Source organism: Dermacentor variabilis, chromosome 1 (assembly GCF_050947875.1).
Source record: "Dermacentor variabilis isolate Ectoservices chromosome 1, ASM5094787v1, whole genome shotgun sequence".
Taxonomy (NCBI): Eukaryota; Metazoa; Arthropoda; class Arachnida; order Ixodida; family Ixodidae; genus Dermacentor; species Dermacentor variabilis.
This window is the reverse complement of record NC_134568.1, coordinates 127,616,040-127,640,076: the sequence shown is the minus strand read 5'-3', so window position 1 is coordinate 127,640,076 and position 24,037 is coordinate 127,616,040. Positions and strand designations below refer to the sequence as shown.

Genomic DNA, 24,037 nt, shown 5'->3' with positions numbered 1-24,037 from the left:
ACGAAGGCAAAACTACAACATCGGCTTTTTCCAAAGAATCATCACTGAGGACCATTTCCACAGCTTCCTCAAGGATCAAAACTTGTGGCGAGGCATCTGTTGGGTGAAACTGGTCATTCATCCATGTGGACACTAGCTACAGCATCAGCAGCACGCCTGCTACCGTTTTGCACTATTGTTACCATTCGGGAACATTCTTGCTAGCGCGCCGATATTTACACGATAACTCTGCATAATTAAAATTGCACATAATATTGTAGTCTCTGACACATTAGAGAAAACAGTTGCAGTAAATGTTGGCAAAATAATTACGGGCAACCTACCTTATTTTCAGTCCTTGCAGACGAGACAGCTTGGCAGGAAACTGCCATCAAGTTGTAACCGCATGAACGAAATTTGTTACTACTATCGGGTGATTTGTTACTTCTGTATAATATTGTAAACATTTTTAATCATGTTAAATTTCCCCTTCAGTGAATTTGGAAAATATTTACGCTTGTGTCGCGTCCTAAAATTAGGCTGTGATTTGTTCCCAAATGGGAACAATGGCACGAAATAGGTTAAGGGTCCGATTTAACTTTGTTTTTACCAGACTGTGTAGATGCATTGCATTTATTTTCTTATATTGTATTGTTAATTTAACATTGTTATTTTGAAGTCAAGAGTAAGATGTATACTGTAAAGGTTAACTACAACGAAATTTCTGGGTGCATCAAAGCCTAAATTTAGACAAAGTAGATGTAAAGAAGCGTCCATGCAAAATTTTATGCTTAAACTATGAGTGGATGCATTACAGAAAGCTCACAAAAATACATGTTACCAATACCGAAACTATTAAAAAATGCCGCCGTTACTGCTTGCAATAATGAAGCCGTACTTGCAATGCTGAGAACGAGCAAAGTTCCTCTGCATGACTTCCGAGAAGTAGGCAACGCCCACGGCGTGCAGAAAATCTCAGAGGTCATGGACTGTGATTTACGTTATATCCAGTAACCACCAGGTGCAAGCATCATCTGCTTAAGTGCTGTTTGAAAACTGTTAATAAGAAAATGAGACGATTACAAGCCCTGCATCTTTGTCATTATCGCTTTGACAGTAATTACTATAGTTATTTACAACCAATTTAGCCAAAGTGAAATTTTTTTGCAGCTGCCCTTTAAAAAGAAACTCATGAAATGCTCAGCTATGTTACACATACATATCTTCACTGATTAACCCATTAATTCATTCACTGTTCTCATCTTTCTGCTCATAATGGCTGCAAAATGGATGCAAGAGTTTCAGCCATGGATGCACACAAGAATGAGAGCACCAGGTAAAATTTTTGCACTTGACAAATGCAAAATTCAGTTACCTCACTGTTACATAAAAGCTTCAATCCTTTCATCATTACACAGAATAAAGTTTGTCTCTCACTTCCACACACTCCCAGACTTGTTCTTTCTGGACTGTGCCATTAGCCACAGGGCTTGTCATTATCACACATTAAAAAATGGCTGCTCTGGAACTCACCACACACTGTCTTGCATTCCCTGGACCCGTTTTGCCACCTCCATCTTGGCCATTTTGTTCTGAATTATCAGAGACAAAAGAGAACAATTTAGTAACACCCTACCTGGCTGGTCTCCCATGGATATCAAACAAAAAACATGTAAAACCGGAAAACAAAGCATGTGTCAAGAGATAAAACAAAATAATGGGGGCCACACTTGCAGAACTTTTGTACAATGACACTGTGCGTCCAACCGGCAGAGACACGTGCACCAGTCAATAATACGACCAATAGAGGACATTGCGGCAATAACCAAGGTGCTAGCAGTGTACAAACTAGACTTGAGTAAAGAGAATTCTTGTGAACCTTATCCCACATGCAAAAAGAAAGCTGTTAAGCTGAACTCTGGTTAGACAATTAAGTACTGCAGAGTCGCACGCCTGAGAGTTAGATGCATGCACTATGCATTTCAGGAACATGATAAAACAATTCAGCTTTTCTTCTTACTTTTAATAAACAAATACAGTGGTCATTTACTGCACAATCAGGTTTACGAGGCAACATCAAGAGTCAATCAGCATAAACTGCTGCAAGAAAATTTGTATATGTAAAATAAATCAAACATTGTACTTTAACAGCTTATTAGGTGTCCAGTTACTGTATACTTTCTAAGCACTGGTGTAAAATAAACTTCTACTATAACTTGGAGACCTTTTTTCACTACTCCCCCCCCCTTTTTTTTACCCCAATAACACACACTCAAAAGAATGTTGTTCTCCCACTTTCTTTTTCACGCTTACCTCCCTATCTTTTGTTAAATACTTAAAATTATTGTCTTTTGTTAAATACTTAAAATTATTATGATGACTGTCTTCTACTTTAAATGATGTGAATCGATGAGGTGAAATTATTCAAAAGCAACAACCAACATTGCAACTCCCATTGTTCAACCCCTATCAGCTAATGGAGGCTTTGATCATTCACAAACAAATGCTGAAGCACTCTCTACATAGGAGCAAAAAAGAAGGTTAGTATTGTGCAGGTAAGCATCCAAAACTTCGTAAGAATTCAGAACAGTCAGCCTGGCTAGTAGGGTGACATATATTTTAGAACAAGAACAATGCAACTAAAATGACAAAAAAAAAAGAAAAGAGTGGCATTACAACTGGGCAAGGCAGGCAGGCAGCCACTTTCCACCCTCCCAATATGGGATGACTTTAGTCGGGCAGCTCAGTAGCAGGTGGCCTTTGCCCCTGCCCTATCCAACAAGTACACCTTTCTAAGATTTTAATATGGGGGCTGATCCAGAAATAAGGTTCCCATCAATTTTCGAAATAGACAATGTTGTTTATTCTGACAGAAGTTTACATCATTGGAAAGATGAAACTTTGCTCTATTTTTCTACACAATCGTCATCTTTTTCTATGTATTTTTGTAGGCTGTGCTCCAATTTCTGGATCCCAATGTCGTAGAACTCCGCCGCCAAACCGTTGAGGAAGCGTTTCACCTCTTCTTTGACTTCATCGTTGCTCTGGATGCGTTGGCCACTCAAATGTTCCTTTAACTTGGGGAACAAGTGATAATCACTAGGCGTGAGGTCTGGACTGTACGGTGGGTGGGGCATCACAGTCCACTCAAACTTTGTCAAAAGTTTCTGGATTTGACGGGAGATGTGAGGTCGGGCATTGTCGCGAAGCAGTGTTACTCCGGTTGCCAGTCGTCCTCGCCGGCGGTCCTGGATAGCTCGCCCGAGTTTTCTTAGTGTTGCACAATAACAGAGTTGATTCTTGTCCTACGTTCCATGAAATCGATCAGCAGTATTCCCTTACAATCCCAAAAAGCACTGGCCATGACTTTGCCAGCAGAAGGAGTCTGTTTGAACTTCTTTGCGGCTGGTCACTCTGGGTGACGCCACTGTTCGGATTTTTGTTTCGTTTCGGGAGTGAAATGAAACACCCACGTTTCGTCTCCCATAACAATGGAGTCCAACAATCCTTCCTTATCTTCTTGACACTTGTGAAGAAACTGGCGAGCACAGTCAAGGTGTTTCTCCTCGTTGTACGATGTCAATAGCCGCGGTACCCATTGAGCACAACATTTGTGACACCCCAATTTTTCAGTCAAAGCTCTTTCCACTGTACCGTAAGAACTCCCAGGAATCTGAGCAACAAGTTCACGGACGGTGATCCTCCTGTTTTGAAGCACTTTGTGTTGGACCATCTCGATAACCGCCTTCCCAAAACCAACAGTCTTCCACTCTGTTCTTCATCGTGGGCTCCCTTCCAACCGGCATCAAGCTCCCTGCACCACTTTCGGACATGTTGAATGGACATACACTTGTCGCCATACACCTCTGTCAACTGACAATGAATATCCACGAGTGGAGTCCCTTTGGCGTGCAAAAAGCGAATTACGGAACAAATCTCGCATTTGGCAGGATCCACAATGGAAATCTCCATATCAGACGGCTGCTGAGCCAAGAATGAGCAGCGCAGTGAAGTGCGGCCAGGGGAATGGAGAGTGGGGGAACAGCCGCGTGCAGCAATGTTGCCGGATTTCGCCTCGAACCTTCCCGTGTGGCTGGAGCTCTTTGGGAACCTTATTTCTGCATCAACCCTTGTATCCTTGAGGGAGCATCGACCGACACGACAGTCAGCGCAGTGTCATTGAGCGCATATGCAAAAGTAGCAAGAGTAGGCGCATGCGTGCAAATGTCCTCCTGCCGGAACATCATCTACTAGGCTATTCCATTCAGCACAGCATAGCCCCTACTGCTTATGAGTTTAACGACAGTTGAACACAGCAAATGGGAGCTACGTGGCACGTGCATGAAAGCATGCGTGGGTGCATTTGTGCTTGCAGTGGAAGTGGAAGGGACTACATCAAGCACAATGAAATAGCTTAGCAGACGATGGTTCGACAGGAGGATGCTCTGTGCCACATGCGTCTACTCTCGCTACTTTTGCGGATGTGCTCTGTGATACGGCACTGATCATCGCATTGGTCAATGCTCTCACAAGATTATTTAAAAATTTGGAGAGCTGTACTTTTAACACCCCTGCTGAAATGGGCCCCCAGAAAAAAAAAATGAGTCATGATGATGAGCTTCTGCCAAATGATAATCAATGAAAAGATTAAAGCTAAGCAGCTTAAAATACTGAATATTATCTTATTATGCAAAATATTCACATAATTAGAAAGCAAAGAGCCTGCTAAGTCATAGCACGCCAGCAAAGCCTTCTGCCAAAATATGAAACCCATAAATTTATGATTAAGGCCCACTGCACTACATCCAGAAGTACATATGTGCAGTACTCAAACCATCTATGTATTCACAACTGACATGTATTCACATCTTAAGCAGGCACACAACCTATTTCAATAAGGGCACAGTTAATTGCATTCCGCTGTTCTCATATATTTCTGTGACATGACGCATGCTCTGCAGGTCTCCTGATTAGCTGTCCTACTTTGTCATGTACCATTTTAATGTCATATGCGTACAAAGTTGATCTTTGCATTATGAAACTTACTTGGCAAAAACCTGATTCAACAGCGACAGTTTTCAAGCCATACATTAAAGCAGCTATAAGACCTCCTCTATAACAACAAAAATTTTAATCATGCCGGTGGTGTTTTAGGCTGCTTCCCAACTATGTTACACCTTTCAAGCCATTACATTAAAGAGAACCTGCAACGCCCCCTAGGAAACTTATGCGGCACTGACAGACCGCCACATTGCAGAAAAAAAAAATTCTGAAAATGTGGGATGTCGCACACTGAGGCTATAGTGATTGGTTAAGAATATTATGCACACGTGACGTTTGTATACTATCAAATCACTGTGCAAGAAGAACATAATTAGGTCTTTCAGCCATCATTTAGAGTGCACACTACACAAAACAAGCTATAAAAAGCAAGTTTTACTAGAGATGACACTTAGGACACTCACTACTATTTCCATCCCTATTATCAGGTGTAGTCTAAAATGGCTCTCACACGGTCGTATCCTTTGGGCAAGCAGCCAGCAACTGGCTTGCATTGTCATAGGCAATTTTCATTCACATCTGCCCTTAAAACACATGTATAGTTAGAGTGCAGAGCCAGCTCTTAGAGCTGTGTATTTGCTATACTCTTTGCATACCTCTACTCGGGCTCCGGTTCGACAACACTAAAAAGCCATAATCCCATTTCCGACAATTTTCTACTTCCAAAATCACACAAAATTTGCCGAGTCAGCTTAATGCAACTTGTTTTAGCACTCGCGCTTCTTGGCAGTGTGTTCTCACATTTACACATCAAGTATTGCCGACCAATTTGAGCTTGCTCACTGAGCACGTTTGCCCCCCCCCCCCCCCCATCATGGCACACCAACTACCTCTACAGGTCTGTGACGTTGTGCTTTGCTGCATGGCGAATGTGATTGAAAGTGCAAAATGTGATAGTTGAAGCTGCCAAAAAGCTGAGGATAACCTGTCATTTCCTGGCATCTTCTTGGAACTTATTAGTTGAATAACATATTTGCATGCACCAATTTTCATTACAGTTTTAAAATTAGCACTTTCACATAAACAGAACTACAGCAAAAAACACCAGTCTTAAAAAGTTGTTGCAGTGCCTCTCCAAGGAAGCTGCAAATCATAATTTGTGTAAATGAGAAGGTCTTTATCAAACAAGTGGTGTTTTAAGTTGCATATAGGCTCAGAAACTGCTCTCAGGAACTTTTAAAGAGGAATTAGCATCAAAATTTTGGTTTTCTTATTTATTTTTCTTGTTTCTCTTGTCATGATAGAAATGTCATAGGCTGAACACAACAGTGCAACCCTGGTACAACACATGTGCAATAGCTTCAGCACGTTTCTTGTTGATTACAGCATTTACATGACACAGGTTATAGAATACAGGATCACAACTGCTTACCATCCAGACACTGTACAGAATATGCAACCACCAAAGACCCACAATAAAATTTCCAAGCAGTATTATCCGAAGCTTTTGCTGTCACCCTTGTTGAATTTACCCTCCTTTGGTGCACACACTGACATGAACACAAAATGCTGACATTTTGTTTTTTTTTCCTAATGTTTTGGCTGCAAAGTAGCTGAAAAATTAAATTATGGGGTTTTACATGCCAAAACCACAATTTGATTATGAGGCACGCCGTAGTGGGGGACTCCGGAAATTTGGGCCACCTGGGGTTCTTTAACATGCACCTAAATCTAAGCACACAGGTGTTTTCGCATTTCGCAAGGCACAGATTGCAAACACTTGATGTTGCCAAATAGCAGCCACTTAAAGGGGTATTGACATAACATTTCTTTACTTTTCATTTTTTGTGTTAAAGGTACTGCACCTCAAGAACCTAGAAATAATACTGACAATACTGACAAGTCACCAAGTGCCCTAAATAATTTACTACAATAAGTTTTCTTCATACAAGTTTTGGTTTAGTTTCCCAGGAGGTGCACAGTAGTGAACAAAGAGCTATGATAATTCGCATATTTTGGGTGCACCGAGTCAAGCTGCTCAGAAAGTTTGATGCTGTGTCATGCAAAACCGCTATCCTTGGGCAATAGCCTCTTGAACACTTATAGCCATATTATGTTATTTAAACCATATAGCTCACCCCCCAACGTGCACGCAACTTGCGTATTTCAAAAACTTATGTATTACAAGAAAACCGGATACATCAACCAGTATATGAAAATATGTGTGCACTGGAGAGAGAGATTTTAGTGATAATTGGAGAATGTAGCCAAGCAAAAGGCTTGGCATGCTAGTGCATGTTTAATCTGTCATAAGAGATCAAAGAAAGAGAGAAAAGAAAAGGCATACAGACATCCACTCACACACAAACTTGTAAAGACAGGCAATAGTGAGCACCATCAAATGAACAAAGGGGAAAGTGGAGCTTTATGGCACGCACCGTTACTAAACAAAATGTTATGCATCCCTGTCCCTCTGGCTGCAGAAGCACACACCCTGTTTGACATTATAGAAAAAGATTGCAGCAACTAATAGCTGAGAAATGTTGGTAATAAATTGGTAATAAATTTTTCACTGAAAACCATAATAGCATATCGCTTTGTTCCCTACTGTATGTGTCGTGATGTCATGACATAGGACGTTGCGATGGTTTCACATTTGCTCCTGCTCATACGGTAGTCTGCTATGCTGCTACTCATTGCACAGCATATGTAGAAGCATATGTAGAAGCATATGTAGAAGCATAACAGACCATGGAGTGAATGAGTGTCAAGACTTCACGATGTCCTGGTTTCACATGACCATCTTCTGCATTATGACACGTACACCTTCTTTATACACCGTAAGTACATATAACGCTAGATTATTTAGGGTTCTCTGAGGCTGGCTGGTATTATTTCTAGGGATTCAAGGTCCAACACCTTAATGTAACACAAAAACTTCAAATTCGAAAATGTCATGTCAGTACTCCTTTGAACCTTTCATTGTCGGGTTTTTCCAGAGGTGACGCATCCCTAGCGTCTGTTTTTTTTTTTTCTCAAATATTATAAAAGTAACACAACAGTTTATGTTCAGTCAAAAAAAAGAAATAAAAAAATGTCTCGGATAATGGCAATTGCTTTCTTGGTGTGGCTGTCACATTCTTATCTGGCAAAAGGACATTTACTGCACAATAGACTGTCTACGATATCTAGAAGCCTTTGTGCGATAGGTGTAACAGCCAGTGCTTTTCTTCCTTCCATGCATAGCAACAAAGACCTACAAGAGCAAACTACTAGAGAAAATTTTATATTATGAAGACATGCAACACACACACTCAGCTGTAAGGTAGCACAAATAGCACAAAACGGACTGCAAGAATAAGAAACAGATCAATAAGTTACATGCCACCGCCAAAACAAGGCAAGAATAGAAAGAGGGCAATTTTAAGAAGCAGAAGCATAACAAAAAGACAGCGTGGCTATGCTGGATATTTCTTTCAGCATGTTTTTGTGAATTTTGTGTCCCTTCAAATTACACACCTTATATTCTGCAAAAATGCAGTCTTGGTACTGGAGCGCACAATTTGGGGTGCAATGTCAAAAATAAAAACATTATATTCCATCACATGGCTCTTTCAGCAGTTATCTGCCTTTTGTTAGGCAGACAAAGATCACTCAAAGAAGCTTTAGGCAAGCCACATATTTATTGAAGGGATACTAAACACAGTTTTATACTTTGTTCGCTCCCAAAAATTTTGAGTTCAGATTTCCCACACCACATTTTGTGGTTATTACTCATATATGCACATGTTTGTCATATAATGCAAGTTGAAAGTTTGTACTTCCGGCACTCCAGCACTGATGAAGTAAGGATAACAGCCAACTGTGTGTGAAGTGATGGTGATTTTTATTGTAGTAGGGTGCTACCAGTGCCGCATAAGCCTTCAGCTTGAATTGGCTTCATTGAAATGTCTTAGCTAACTAGCACTTCCGAAAGTGGAGGGAGGCATCTGCACATGAAGCACTCAGCACACGACTCTTTCCTTAAGCAAAGACTGCCCAAGTGCACACAGAGGCTGGTGATTTCTAGACTCTATGGAAGACGCCTGCTCGCAACTATAATTCTAGCACAGATGAATTCAGACTGCCAAGCATGCCCCTTTGCACCTGGGCTCATCAAGTGGTCTCAAATCCACTTCCCAGAACGGAGTCGAGGCACCGTCTAGGGCCTGTTGCACACTTAGGGAGATTGAACTGGGTGGAGTTAAGGCCAAGTTCTCCGTAAAGTCACTCATCAGCAAGCTACTTGAGAGGCCTGGTGTCTTAAGTTCGTTATTAGATATCTTGGGAGCCTCAAAGACACTTTTCTTTTTTTACGTTCATACTTGGGAAACGACAAGCAGGCGGAAAAGCCAAAGCAGCCAGAAAATCTTTTCCGCGCATGTACAAGATGTTCACATTTGTTTCGCCACTGCAGCAGAAACTGCTGCCACTTTCACCCACATTCATCTAGTTTGCATATGTTTGTCCATGTGGTGGCGCCGTTCATCACACTATTTCAAGACATACGTTCATTAATTGACCCATCAGTTACTAAAAGCTACCAGTTCGCGCAACTGCGCATGTCGTTTTTAGCTTTCGTCTACCATGGAAGATAAACAAGACATAGTTTCGATAGCTTTAGCTAGTTGCTTTTCCTAAAAATAGACAATGAACAACTGAAAATGTTGAATTTTACGACGGGATGTTTACATGTTAGTGCAGCTTCCGGTGAAGCGGAACTGTTTTCCGCTTTGCCATGGCGAAAAAATCGGTCCGAGACCGATTTTTTCGCCGCCTGGTTTTCCACCCATTTTCCCGCCTAGGCAGGCGGATTTTGTGAAGTTTTTTCAGCTTCCGCCTGCTCCGAGACCAAGTGTGAACGTAGCCTTAGGCTACGTTCACACTTGGTCTGTGTACTTTCTCTGTATGCTTTGTCTAAACAAAGTATACAGGGCTTGTGTTGTCTACAGCAAACTGTATTTTGTCAACCTATCTGCTGTTCTTTGCAGCAATATGATCTTATAACCCAGTAACACAGATAAGTTTCAGTCAGATTGAGGTCGACCCAGATCGTATTTCTGGTTCATGATTGGCTCCTATCTGCATCTTGCACTGAGCAGCTAATCACGATAGAGAAATACAACCTGGATCAAGCTCAATGTCGATCTAAAGTGCCCCATGTGACGTCAGTATTATGTTATCTTTTCCACCTAGACGTGACACAAGGATGATTATATTTCATTGTAGGTAATATTATCCCAAATTGTTGCTGCTAGCACTCCTGTCCCCAACATGTGCCTGTTCCGACTCACCTCATCAGCCGATTTTCCAATCCAGAGTTAGTTTCAATGTAATGTTTCTGCTGATTAAAATTGTTCATTTTTATGAAAAATAGACAATCTTATGTGTGACAAAAGCCCCAGGGAAAACTAAAACAACCATTTCCTTGACATAATAATAAATGGCATTGCCCTTTAAGCTACATGAAAGCAGTATTCAAAGGGGTCCCAGAACACTTTTCCAACTAATCATAGAATGGCCTCACTATAACAGGATGTCGTATCATGAATCTCATACCACAAAAATTTTTCCACGAGCTCCTTCAAGTATAAGTGAAGTTATGACACCAACATGCAACTTTCTTTCCCGTTTCATCTCCACTAGCATGCTGGAAGCTACACAGAAGCAAAGGGGGCAAAGCCCCACCCAAAAAGTTATGTGTCTCGGTGGCAAAAGGGCTTGTCATGGCACCTGGTGCCAGCCACAGTAGACTAAGCTATGCAGCATGCTGCTGCTATCTCGGAGGCCATGCACAGAAGAGACGGCTATGTGCAACTGTCATGCATTGGCTGGCAGTGGAAAGATTAAATGATTTTTGTCTTTTTGAGATTGCAACATATATATGTTTCTAATAAAGGGAAAATCAGACGTCCACCCGTTCGTAGCAATTGCTACAAAGGAAACCCATACGGGTTCCTCGAAAGAAAAGCCTCACAGTTGAAGAAAAATTTGTCCCGGTCCGGAACCCGGGACCACCGCCTTACTGGGGCAGCCGCTCTACCATCTGAGCTAACCAGGCAGCTAGCAGATGGCAGGGCAAAGTCGAATTTGTTGACAACACGAAGCAAAGGCAAGTGTTTGACGTAGTAGTTCTGCGGAAGCCCGCAAGGTGGAGAGAAGTAATTAATAAAGGGAAAATCAGACATCCACCCGTTCGTAGCAATTGCTACAAAGGAAACCCATACGGGTTCCTCGAAAAAAAAGCCTATGTTTCAGTTCAGTTAGTTCAGTTAAGAAAACCTATATATGTTTCAGTTATTTAACTCAACATTAGCAATTATGCATTACTGAGAATGTTTTCGCAATCACAGAATCAGCCTATAGCTGTTGGTGGGTCCAGCTGCTTGCGATGATGCTGCATGACAACATTGGGGAAGCAAAGCAAGCAATTTTCCGGGGGTTTTTTTGGGTTTTTTTGTCACAATATTGTGAATTCCCTGCTGCATGCAGTGCAATAATATTTGGCTCACATGTTCGCATGAGCCTCTTGTACAAATCGGCCACCTTTTCTTATTATGTTCGAAAAGTGTTTCAGGGACCCTTTAATCTTTGTGCCACAACGCTTCCTCGATCATAATCAAATGACACCGAAAACTCTCTTAAGACATGATTAGGACTTGTTACCGTAATCATGGCACTAACGTTGTCACATTAAACAATCAGCTAAGAAAAAGAAAGAGGCCACTGCCTCAGAATTCTTCCCTGCTAGCAATTTCCCAAATAGTGGTGCACAATGTAAAGTTCTAAAAAAATTACATCTGAGGACAGTTTTGCATTCTATTGCTGTTGTAAAACCCAACTCCTTAAAAGCAGCTGTTCACATATGCTTGACTACAGTATCTTCTTTTTAATTTCTGAACACTGCAGAATTGACGTGCATGCGTAAGCGATCTGAAGTCAGATTAGGCGAGTTGCTCAGCCCATGAACTATCCTAATGATAGGCAATGACATCAGGTGTGTAAAATTTTTCTTTTTTTCCTATTCAGAAGCTTTTCTTTACGTACGTAAATCAGGCCGAGCTAGTAGTGAAATTGTTGAAGCACAAAGCGTGCTGTACAGGGCTAGTATTTTCATGCAATTACGGAAGCCGCACATTCCTTGAACTCTGAACGTCTTGCTTCAGTTATTCTCATGGAATGTAATTAAGCCTTCTGCTCTTGCACACACAAAATTTATTACACATGTAACTAGCTGCGTATGCAAAGCAAAAGGGTTTTCACGTTTTCTTATTTTTTGTGTGTGTGTTTCTGTTTGGTTTCGAAGGTATTAGACCACGCGACATATGCGGGAGAATGCAACTGGACCGATCGAGCGCTTTCCTATACGACCGCGATACAGACGTGGTAAAAGCGTGCATACATAAAAAAATTAGAGCCGTACCTGGGTGACTGAATAGAAGGCAGTCGACACGGGAGAGTTTATCGAGAGCCGTTTGGTCCCCAGGAGGGGAGTGTATCTGCTCGAGGATGTTGTGACAAGAAACTTGAGAGCTCTAAGCATCTGAACTTGCTAGGCGAACACCACGCTCCGGCTACGGAAAAAGAGGCCAACAAGGTGAAAGAGAAACAGAAACACAGCACAGACATGGTTTTCTTTCTTTTTAGGGGACGTCACTCTGATAAGTCTGGCCCCAGCTGCATTGGTACACCACATGTGAGCGTAGCGACCCAGAGAAGCTGGCGGCCGGAAATATGCCATCTCTCGAAAGAGAGCGCCTTTAAATAGTTCATCAACGCTCAGGGAAAAAGATGCAGCTTGATTTTTTGTCAGGCGCAGTGCAATGTGAACTAGTCAGTTGAGAGGTTGAGAGAAAACCACAGCACGGAAGCAAGACACAGAAAAAGAAAACACAAATTTATGCGGAAATCCAAACAGCTTGTTGCACGCAGTCTTACGTTCTACCCTGCGATTATGATCCGCGCATGATGAAAAGCGAAATTTTGCTATACTTACACAAATGCAACTGGTACAACGTGATGCGACGAAGCCGGAAAGGTCACGGGACCACGACCAACAGATACGAGCACTTGAGCGCAAGCCGTTTCAAGTAGACGATAGCGACAGGCCGTGACTGCTGCGACTGGGGCACAGCAGACGAAAGGTACGTCTACGTTGACCTATGACGTCACGTCCGCTATAGCCCATGAGGTCACATCCGCCTTGCATGGCGTCTGTCTTTCGGGAAGCGGTGGGCTGCGAAGCGGTCCGTATTTCGTGCCCACTTACACCGCGAGTAATTCATAGTTCCACGCTATATGCGTGTAATTAAAGCTTGGGGCTGTGAGCTGTTTGATGCGTTACCGTTAGGTACCTTGCGTGCATATTTTGCCTCCTGGCCGCGTCAAATTGCAGCCGGACTGTGGAATGGGAGCTGCTCATGAGAGCGGTATTGCCTCCGTCAGGATCGTCAGTGCGTGCACATAACCATTCAGTAGTCTGGCTCAGGGAAGGGTGCGCAAAAGAACGAGGACGTAAGAAAACACTGGCATGACGAGCTGTTCCGTCAGATTGTGTTACATCGCGCTTTTTTTTCTAAGGTCACCTCGCTCGAGCGAGAGATGGTCTTAGAACAGCATTATTCCTGCTTTTTTTACAGCTTTGCTGCAGCTCATTTAATCATCACCTGCAGTCTTTTAATAAGACAAGTGACAAAATAAGACAAAAGAGCCAGTGCCGTCATGCCTGCTGCATACACGCTTACCTTTCCTGACGCAGTTAAGACGCGGCATCAGCTCTGCTACTGCGTGATATAGGGTCACTATGATAAGAAAATTAAAAAGAACAAACTAAATTAATGCAGTAAGCGTGGTCAAATGTTGCGAAGCGTGATAAATGGACCTGCCTCGCAAGATAGGCCTGAAGTCGCAGTAAACTTGTGTTACGCGGTGAAGCACACCCAAAAGTATTGCAGTGAAGCATGTCGAAAGTGAAAAGAGGCCACAGTCACGGAACATATATATGTGTTCTTTAATGATGTACGTGCGCAACCGCCGTCTCCTGTTACATTTCGCGCGCCGAGGTGCCTAATAAGTGTACTGGCCGGCCTTCAAGGCTATTTCGGGCGTGTCTGTGACGCTTTGAACCGTTGGTTTGTCGACCTCGTAAGCCAATTAATGTTTACACGGTCATATTTTTTTTCTGAACTGTTGATTTCTTCCATAATAGCTACGTAATTTCGCAGTTTCCTATCCCACTGCTTTGGTCATATGCAAGTCAAGGTGTTCTCTTTAGCCAAGCGCAGTTTTCGAAAGCAAAACGACGCTTTTGCACCAGCAGTGCCGTTGCCAATCAGTTATTCAATGTCATTTTGTGTGTCACTGGGAGACCACCGAAGGCGGGGAACCCACTCGCACGCGTGGAACTGCATAACTAGCCATGAGATCAGCGCGCCTTTTGAAAAGCTGGTTTACATCAAAGGCCAGGCACTGTTGCTATATTTTTTGTATGAACTGTAGATATCATGGTATGAGAGCAGAGAAATGGATATGCAAAGACAGTTGGGCGCGTTGGGAAATCTTTTTTGCATGTGAAAAGGTGACAGATACACAAAATGGGGAGAACACATGCACTTTCATATTTTCTCACGCACAAAAAAAGCCAGAGGAATAAGGTTTCTTCACTGTGCCATAGAAACTGGCATGTTTGCTCTCAAAGGTAATTCTGGTTCATTGGATTTGTTGTTGTGCTGTGTTTATTTTCTTGAGTGTGCTTTAGTTTTTACACGTTAATGTTTCAAACGCATCTTTATTTTCACAGACTGAACATCCCATGTCTTGGTTTGACTTCCTGGCAGGCACGTACCCAGGATTTTTTTTCGGGGGGGGGGGGGCCCAACCCAAGGTAACTTTTCTGTGCAAATGAGGGGGGGGGGTACCTTTACTAGTACAAATGGGAATAACGCCCACCATTCCCCATAAAAACGCGTAAACTCATAAAAAGAAATGAAATAAGGTGTATTTTACAGGTACGCCTGTGCGATACGCCTCTCCTTTACATGGCAAACAAAGAACCACGCCAAATGGACTTGCACAGGAAAGAAGCGCAGGAACAACACTGCCAAGAACAAGTAGAGAAGAGAAACTGTAAAATAAAGATTATTTTAGTAGAATAGAACTTTAAAAACAGTAGTTGGAAACAAAGGCACACGGACCGCACGGAGTTGTGTTACTCCGCCAGCCAATGACAGAAGCAAACAAAAATCGTCGACCCAGGTAGCACACAAAGTCTTGAAAACGTCGTATTAAGGGATTCAACGTCTGAAACGGATTTTTGACCAAAATCGACGCATCAAAGACGTTCCAAACAAGATAGCTTAAAAACGAGGGGTGAATACGTTTTGATAACGTTGGAAGCCGGACAGCTTAAAAACGAGGGGTGAATACGTTTTGCAAACGACTCAAAACGCCACCGCCACGCCACGGCGCGTCAGCCTCTTTAGCGGCTTCTACAATATTCAACAACCCATCAACGCGATCCAACCTTGCGCAAGGTGGCGATACCGTCGTCAAATCATGTGACAAAGGTGGCCACGTGATTCGTGATGCCGGGCAGCCGGGCGAGCCGGGGCATAGTCGCGTCGTCATGGCGTCGTCGCGTCACCGCACTCGCATTGCGCTGTGGTATGTTTGCGGCTGTTCTGAACGTGCTGCCGCTGCCCTTTGCTATGTAAGTGTTGCAGTGTTTTGCTGTCAAGAAAACGATATTCTGTGATCAGTTTGGGTTGTGCGATATGTTTGTGTGGTTTTAATTTGGAAATCAGTAGTGTTTTCAATTGTTATGTGATCAAGGCGGCCACGTTATTCGTGAAGCCGGGCATAGTTACGTTATCGCACTCGCATGGCACTATGGTCTGTTTGCGACTGTTCTGAATGTGCTGCCGCTGCCCTTTGTCATGTAAGTGTTGCAGTGCTTTGCTGTCAAGAAAACGACATTCTGTGATTAGTTTGGGTTGTGCGATCTGTTTGAGCCGGGCATAATAACGTTATCGCACTTGCATTGCGCTGTGGTATGATAGCGGCTGTTCTGAATGTGCTGCCGCTGCCCTTTGTCATGTAAGTGTTGCAGGGTTTTGCCGTCAAGAAAACGACGTTCTGTGATTAGTTTGGGTTGTGCGATCTGTTTGTGTAGTTTAATTTGGAAATCAGTAGTGTTTTCAATTGGAGGGCGCGGAGTGGAGGGCACTAATCAGCTCTTCAAGTTCATTGTCATGTTATGTGAGGCGCCTTTTCACTGACGCTGTAATTAAGGCGTTAAGGGCAGTATAAGGACGAAAGTTAGAGGGACGAAATCGTGCCTGTGTGTCCCTAGCGTCGAGGTCGGCCGCTATGCGTGATCCTAACAAGAAAGCATTTTGCAGAATGCGAAGAAAGGCGGCAAAATTTCTGTCTGTGCGCACCTTGCCGATCTCCGCAATAGAGCCATCATCGTGGTATTTTAGTCTCCTGTTTAGCAAGAGTGTTGCAGACAAGGGAACTGGTTCAAACAGGCTTTTTTTTTAATGATTCACTACTAGGGCGGTATCCCAAAAGGTGAGGTCAAGTGCTCGCCCTATTTTCTTCCCTCGCGCTACAGCGCACTGACAGAATTTTGCGTGCACCATACCGTGCTTTTATCGTTTGCGCTTCAGGTTCTCGATTGTGTTTTCGCCCCCTTTACCCACGTGATGGGTATTTCATGGTATTACCGGGTACCACGTGTGTCCATATATTGTGTCCAATATATGAAACGGCCAAATTCGATTTTATTTGACGCCTCAAATGGTAGTAATGTATTGAGTCCCTTGTAGCTTTGTGCTTGTTATCAATTTTACTATTTGGCGAATGGATACAGCATGTACGCTGCATAACTCGCTTGTGCATACTGCATAGGTGAGTCGAGTATGCCCTTGGTATAAAATAACTTGTATGCTTTAGGTAGTACGATTGTTTGGGACATGTGTCGGAATGTACGCTGTGCGCCCTTCGCGCTTTACGGCGGCCTGCCGAGTTCGTGTGGGTGCCATGTGTGCGCATGGAGTTCGCGAAGCGCTCTCGCAGTTTTTTTTTTTAATATATATATACATGTGTTCTGTTCGCGCGCTTCGCACAACAGGGCATGTCGCAGTTCTTTGTCCTTGTGCAACACATTTTCCTAGCGTACGTCTGTGCATTATTTGATACCGGTTTCACACGGGGCTCTTTTAGCCGCTATCCAGTCCGTTACAAATCGAATTTCTCGGTCGTGATTGGCTCCTCTGCGCAAGCTACGAGAGTGAGCCAGTCGCATCGATAATTTCGATCCGGATCGGGCTTGATCGCGATCGAGAGTGGTCGTGTGACACCGGTTTTACACATGGCTTCCACATAGGGAACACTTTAAGTTCAATGCTACTGAGTGAAGAGCAAGTGCATATATATGCCAGTGGTGGTATGTGGGCAAGTCTTTCTGGTGAAGCCAATACTTGTGCATTCAAAACATTTCAATTACCAGCGTAGCGCATTAATGTGTCTACTTCGACAAAATGGAGCACCAGTGCAGATCGAACTACGGGGAATACAGAAGCGCCAAATATAGTGGTTCAGTTTGTTCGCAGATCAGTTCGTGACCGCTTTCTTGAGAAAGCTCGAAAGCTGAGGATAACGTCAGAGGACATTGAACTTGAACCCAAAACCCCCATCTTCATTAACGAGCACTTGAGCCCTTCCATGAAAAAGCTGTTCGGTGCGGCAAATGCAAAGAAAAAGGAGTGCAAGTGGAAATATGCATGGACTCGGAATGGCAAAATATTTGTGCGCAGAACGGATACCTCAGCACTCATAGCGATCACCAAGCTTGATGATTTGCGTCAAATTGTGTAGTTATACTTGCAGACACCTAAAATTTGTTTCTCGACATGGGATTATCAGCCACACGAAATTAAGCATATAGTGAAACCAAAAAAATCTGTTTTGTCAGTTTTTCATTTAAACGTCAGATCTTTAACAAACAAAGAAGATGAATTAGCTGCTCTACTCGATACTATCGGAGTGTCACTTACAGCGATCATGTTAACTGAAACCTGGTACACATCAGCATCAATTGTATTTCACCGTCATGGCTATCAGTGCTTCTATCAAAACCGCGAAGATAAAAGGGGAGGCGGCGTCGCGCTTCTGCTTAGAGAAACATTATCGTGCGAAATAGTCGTAGAATACACGACGACAACTGCTGATTACGAAGTGCTCACTCTACGAAGTTCTAACAAACTTTTCTGTGTCATTTACAGGCCACCATCTGGTGCCATTAATCACTTCTTTGAGTTTCTTGAAAAGATTTTTAGCTACGCATCTGATCAGTCCATAGATATGGTTCTAGGTGGCGATATTAACATAAATATGCTTTCATTGAGTCAATCCCAAAAAGAACTCCAGTATTTAATTGCTGCTAATGGTTTTTTTAGCGTAATAACAAAGCCGACGCGAGTGACTTTAGAAAGTGAATCTTTATTAGATGTATTCATTACAAATATTGACAGTAATTTAGTAACTGCAGACGTAGTTTATACCGACATTAGTGATCATCTTGGAATCGTCATGATAGCTGATAAGGCTGTACATGTTAATTACAAAAGGTAAATAATTTATACACAATCTATAACGAAAAAAAATCTTGAATCCTTTCTTGCTGCGATTAGCCAACAGACCTGGAACGACGTTTTCGAGGAAGATAGTAGTGATACCGCTTACCTTAACTTCATCACTACATTCAAGGCTATATATGATGCACATTTTCCACTAAGAAAGATAACCACGCCACCAAAAGCACGGAAACCCTGGATGACGTCCGACTTGCTCCAAATGATCAAGCATAAGAACCGATTGTACGCACAGTTTGTACAATCAAAAAATGAAGAGTTGCTTCGGCAATTCAAAAAGTACAGAAATAATCTAACATCAAAACTAAGAATGGCTCGAGACGCCTATTTCACAAATGTATTTTGGAGCCCTGAAGAACAGCGATCGGATGTAATCTGGCGAAAACTGAATTGTTTATTGCAACAAAATACCCGTGATACTTCCGAAAACTTTCAGCATGAAGGAAAACGAATTTATGGGACCTGTTTAGCTGACGCTTTCAACAATTTCTTTATTTTACAGGCATCTCAGAGTCAGGTAGAGTGCAGCCAAAATTACATTGAATTCATGAAGGGAAGCAGCTGTCCATCATCCCTCTTCGTTGCGCCCACGAACTGCACAGAAGTTTTCTCGTGCATAAGTAATATTAAAAATAGCAAGTCAGTAGATGCAACTGGTCTCCAAATAGCGCCCATTAAACATGTTCTTCACTTAATATGCCCCGCTGTTACTCACATTTACAATCTCATATTATCTACCGCTATATTTCCAAAGGCACTGCAAATGGCTCGAGTAATACCGGTTTTTAAAAGCGGTGACAACAATTTGATTCGTAACTATCGTCCAATTTCTATACTGCCAGTGTTCTCGAAGGGTATAGAAAAATTAATGCATGGTAGGGTACTGTCTTTCTTTGAAAAACATAACCTGCTCCTTGACTTTCAGCACGGGTTTCGAAAGAATCGATCCACTGAAACAGCATTACTGACTCAAAAAGAAATCATTATAGATATGTTTCAAAATAAGGAAATAGGTGCAGGCATATATATAGATTTTACTAAGGCTTTTGACTTGATAAACCACAGAATTTTACTACATAAACTGGCAAGCTATGGTGTCCGAGGAAAAGCTCACGATCTTATGAAATCGTATTTGTCGAACAGAACACAATATGTTGACTTTAAAAATTCGTTGTCTTCAATACAAAATATTTATGCAGGAGTCCCCCAAGGAAGCATATTGGGACCGCTCTTATTTTTAATCTATATAAATGATGTTGTGCAATGTGTAACTGATGGACAGATTGTATCCTACGCTGATGACACTTCGGTGTTCATAACCGGGAGATCAGAAAATGACATTGAAGAGAAAGCAATCAAAACACTGAGTGCATTAAATACGTGGGCAAAATCAAATTGTTTGAAGATTAATTCTAAAAAGACAAAAATAATATTGTACTTTCCAAAAGGAAAGGTAATTTCTCATCCGTTGAACGTGTTCTTAAGCTCTGATACTGTTGAAATTGTAGATTCTGTTAAAATCCTTGGCGTTATATTTTCAAAGCATTTGACTTGGAATGATCATGTTGATTATATCAGATCAAAAGTGTCTTCAGCTGTCGGTGTCATGTTGCGGCTGCGCGGTATTCTTCCTGTGAAAGTTAGGCTATTGCTATACAACTCATTAGTTCTTTCTCTTTTGCAATATTGTTGTACCGTTTGGGGCACTACGGGTGTCACAAATTTATCCAAGCTTCACCTTCTTCAAAAAAGAGCTGTAAGATGCATTGCTGGTGTTCCTTATTGTTCCCCCACACATGACTTGTTTTTAAAATATGAAATCCTGCCAATCTATAGTTTATATAATTATAGACTTTTAATGATCTATAAACGGTCTTCACACAGTCATGAACATTATATTAGTTATCTGGCAAAACTTGAGAAAAACACGCATATCCTGCAGACTAGACATAAAGAAATTTGGTTAGTGCCGACGCCTAGGGCATATTATACCGAGCAGTCTCTTTCTTATACTGCTCCAGTATTATTAAATAAATTAAACAGAGAATTGTTTGACCCCTTTCAGCATTCAAGTGATGTTATTAAGCGATCTTTTCTTCGCAAGATTACGTAATGTTGCACTCAGTTTAAACCTATACCTGTTATTATTTTTTTTTTCGTTTCCCCATGACCAGTTATTTGTTTTTTTAATACCTATGTTTGTGCTGCAATGCATAGCGCTGCTTTTTACAAGTGTTTTGTTATTTTGTTTCAGTGTTTATTCGGAAAATTGAAAATCTCTGCCTGTGTACTGTACTGCCAGGTTGATAAAGGGGGCAGGACCTCTGTCAAGCTTACGAGCTTTTAGTCCTGTCTCCTTCTCTGTCCAAGAGAAAAATAAAGACTGAATTGAATTGAATTGAATTGAATATCTGAACATACCTGTCCAGGGCAGCAAGTGTGTCTACATTGAAACCACTACCAGCATGTGCGGCAGTTCTATTTCCAGCAGCGGGACTGCACAATAATCAGTAGGGTGCTCTCAAGCTGTTTATCTATGAAGCTCTGCCTGGACTGTGTGCCAAATATTTTTGGACGTGAAAGTGGGGGTGAATTGGTAAACATCAGTGGAACTGTGCCTGGACTTTGTGGCAAATGTTTTTGGATGTGAAAGTGTGAGTGAACTGGCAAAGAATTTGCTCTGGGCTACATGTGTTAAACGTTTTTCTCATTCAGAGTGCTTTTTTTACTTTAGGAGACTGGAGATGTGCGCAAAGTGTGACATGTCAGTGGGCTAATTAATGTATTTGCTGGTTTGCAAATTATTCGTTGCAACTTTATTTTTGCCAGAGAGGTACAACTTTGCCTCTTGTAAAGGGCTTTTTAGATAAAACACTTACTATTTATTATGACCATTGCTTCCTTTGTTACACAAATGCAGCTTCCAGTGCATTCCAGTTTATTTCCATGTTTATGTAAGTTTCTAATATGAGGCTTGCATATTCATTTCTCACGTTCTGGAGTGGCAAGATGCAGCATTACTGTCTCATCGTTCGCTGTACTACAGTAGTATTCACTTGTTACACTGAATCCCCCGTTTAAGTATTCTGTACTAATTTCACTTTATTGCTTTTTTGTTGTATGGTTATTTTTTCTTGCCATTACCTTCTTTGATATATCCTAAGGGCAATATTTCCAATTTTGCATTGTTCCCATTTTTTTTTATTTCTGTCACAGGATTGTTTTATGATGGTATGCGGTGGTATTTCTTTTTGTGCTCTTTTCAAGCTTCTAGATGATTGGTAACATTGCTTGGAGGCAGTTACCATCCAATTCATACTCTTGCATTTTTCAGTCTACTTCTTCCATTCGCTCCGATGTCACTTCTGCATAACTCTAGTCCATCTAATAGCACGCGCACTTTACTATGATAAATTAGACACTTTAGTACACTCCAGGTTTTTCTGTTCATTTTTGTATGTGTACTTGGAATTTTGTTTATGTGCTAGTGAATGTTCACTTTCGAGTTCATTACGAATCCTTTCTGCGACTTTTGTCATTGTTGATGTACTTTTATTTCTATTTGCATTTCTCACACAGTTTGTTCGAACCTTGCATAAGCATTACATTTTAATAAAGTGTTCTTGCTTTGTCACAATGTTCTCATTTCATGCACTCTTGGCATGAAGGGCTTGGTCTGGCCACCTGCCAAGACGCGGCCATTTGTTCTTTGCAGGATGTCATTCCCATTGTGGTTGTAAGCATCGTAGCTTACTAAAGGCGGTATTAAGGATTTATTATTCCTAACAGGCTCATTTTCGTGCGACTTGGTAGACGATGCGCCGGCCATGCGGGGAACAGTGCTTCGCACTGCGCCATGGCTCTTACAGTCAACACCGACGCTTCTACTCATCTGGGGCGCGACTGGAGATCGTTGTTCGAAACGCCCGATCAGTTTTACCTCACGCGATTGGCCTAGGCCGTGCCAACGGGTGCGGCTGACGACGTCTGCGCGGCATAGGCCAGTCGCGTGAGGCGAAACTAAACGCGTGTTTTGAACAACGATGTCTCATCGCGCCCGTCACCCGCGAAAATTAGCTTCAGATGATCGCAAACCTTTCAAGACCGCTTCTAGACCAGCTTTTCGATAACGTCCTAAAAACGTTTAGAAATTGGTTACGAATAGTTTTGGCAAAGGGATTACTTGTGTCTTTCCCAATCCTATTTCTAGACCAGCTTTTCGAATACGTCTTGCAGACCTGTTCTAGATCGTCTCAAGAAAGTAATTAAGCCGGACATTAGCAGAGATATCCGACGTTTTCCCGCCGAAGTTCTCTCATTCGTGTCTTCTTTAACCCGTTTTTATCGTCTTGGATAAACGCTACGAAAACGTTACGTATCTCTTTTGTGCTACCTGGGTCGTCATGCGGCCTTTTCAACATGACGTCGTACTTGATACCTCCGGAGCGTCTGCTGTTCTTCAAAAGTCTTTTCATCGGCGGAAACAATGAGGTGTGCAACAGACATGGACAAAATGTATCGACTCTGAGCATTTCACTATTCAAAAGTCTGCTGTGCAGTTCATGTCACTGCTGAACCCGTTTTACTCATGAAACTTCACTGCCAACTGAAGTGAAACTTCACAACAAATAGTTGTAGCGAAGCAAGCATGTTATTTCAGTTCAATAATGAATTAGGCATTCGCCATTCAACTATAATGTGCGAGGAGAAAGGTATAAAATTACACGCTAATAATTTTATTTTTGTAGTTCCCGCCTTATTTGGGTAACAGAAGAGGTTTGAAGCATGAATTATTTGCAGCTTCGCGGAGGAACAGTGGCTGGCGGCTATGAGGGCGCGGGCAGGGCCGGTATTTTGTAGCGATGTCTTTTCCGATTCTATGCTTTTTCAGGCTTTTCGCGCTTGGCCAGTGGTCAGAGCGACGGTCTACCCACATTATCAATGGGATCAGGCGGCCGTGTGTGGTGGATGATAAGAATAGCATAGAATAAGGCATAAGGCATCCCTATCAAAATAGCGGCCCAGGGCTTCATTGCAGACTTAAGAGGAAGATTTAGCTCGGGTGCTCCTATCTAAATACATGTAAAAGGAGAATTCATTTTTCTCAGCAACAACTGCACCATATGTGACGAGGTTTGTTGCATTTAAAAGAAAAACTTAAACTCTAGTGACAGTTGGTTTCGAATTTCCGCTCTATATTGTCAATTTTCATTAAAAATTATCAAAATCGAAAATTTTTAGAAAACAAGACTATCAAGTTTACAACTCTGTCTTTCGGCAACGAAAAATGATATCGCAATTCTGTGAATTGCATCTAGTAGTACATTTAAAGCGGACAAAAGTGATATGTTACATATGAATCT

General features: G+C 42.1%; 1 protein-coding gene across 3 annotated transcripts in view; it reads right to left on the bottom strand.

Moving 5' to 3' along the window:
* Kyat (Kynurenine aminotransferase) overlaps positions 1–13,173 on the bottom strand; it is a 121,669-nt gene extending 108,496 nt beyond the window's left edge. For 2 of the 3 annotated variants that reach the window (XM_075694632.1, XM_075694628.1), the window contains exons 1-3: positions 13,016–13,173; positions 12,443–12,593; positions 1,513–1,571 (exon numbers count right to left, since the gene is read on the bottom strand). In XM_075694632.1, the coding sequence (XP_075550747.1) occupies positions 1,513–1,571; positions 12,443–12,562 (179 nt within the window). In that variant the 5' untranslated portion in view covers positions 12,563–12,593; positions 13,016–13,173. The remainder of the gene's footprint in view (positions 1–1,512; positions 1,572–12,442; positions 12,594–13,015) is intronic. The other variant, XM_075694637.1, reaches the window with a different exon arrangement.
* Between the last annotated feature and the right edge of the window lie 10,864 nt (positions 13,174–24,037).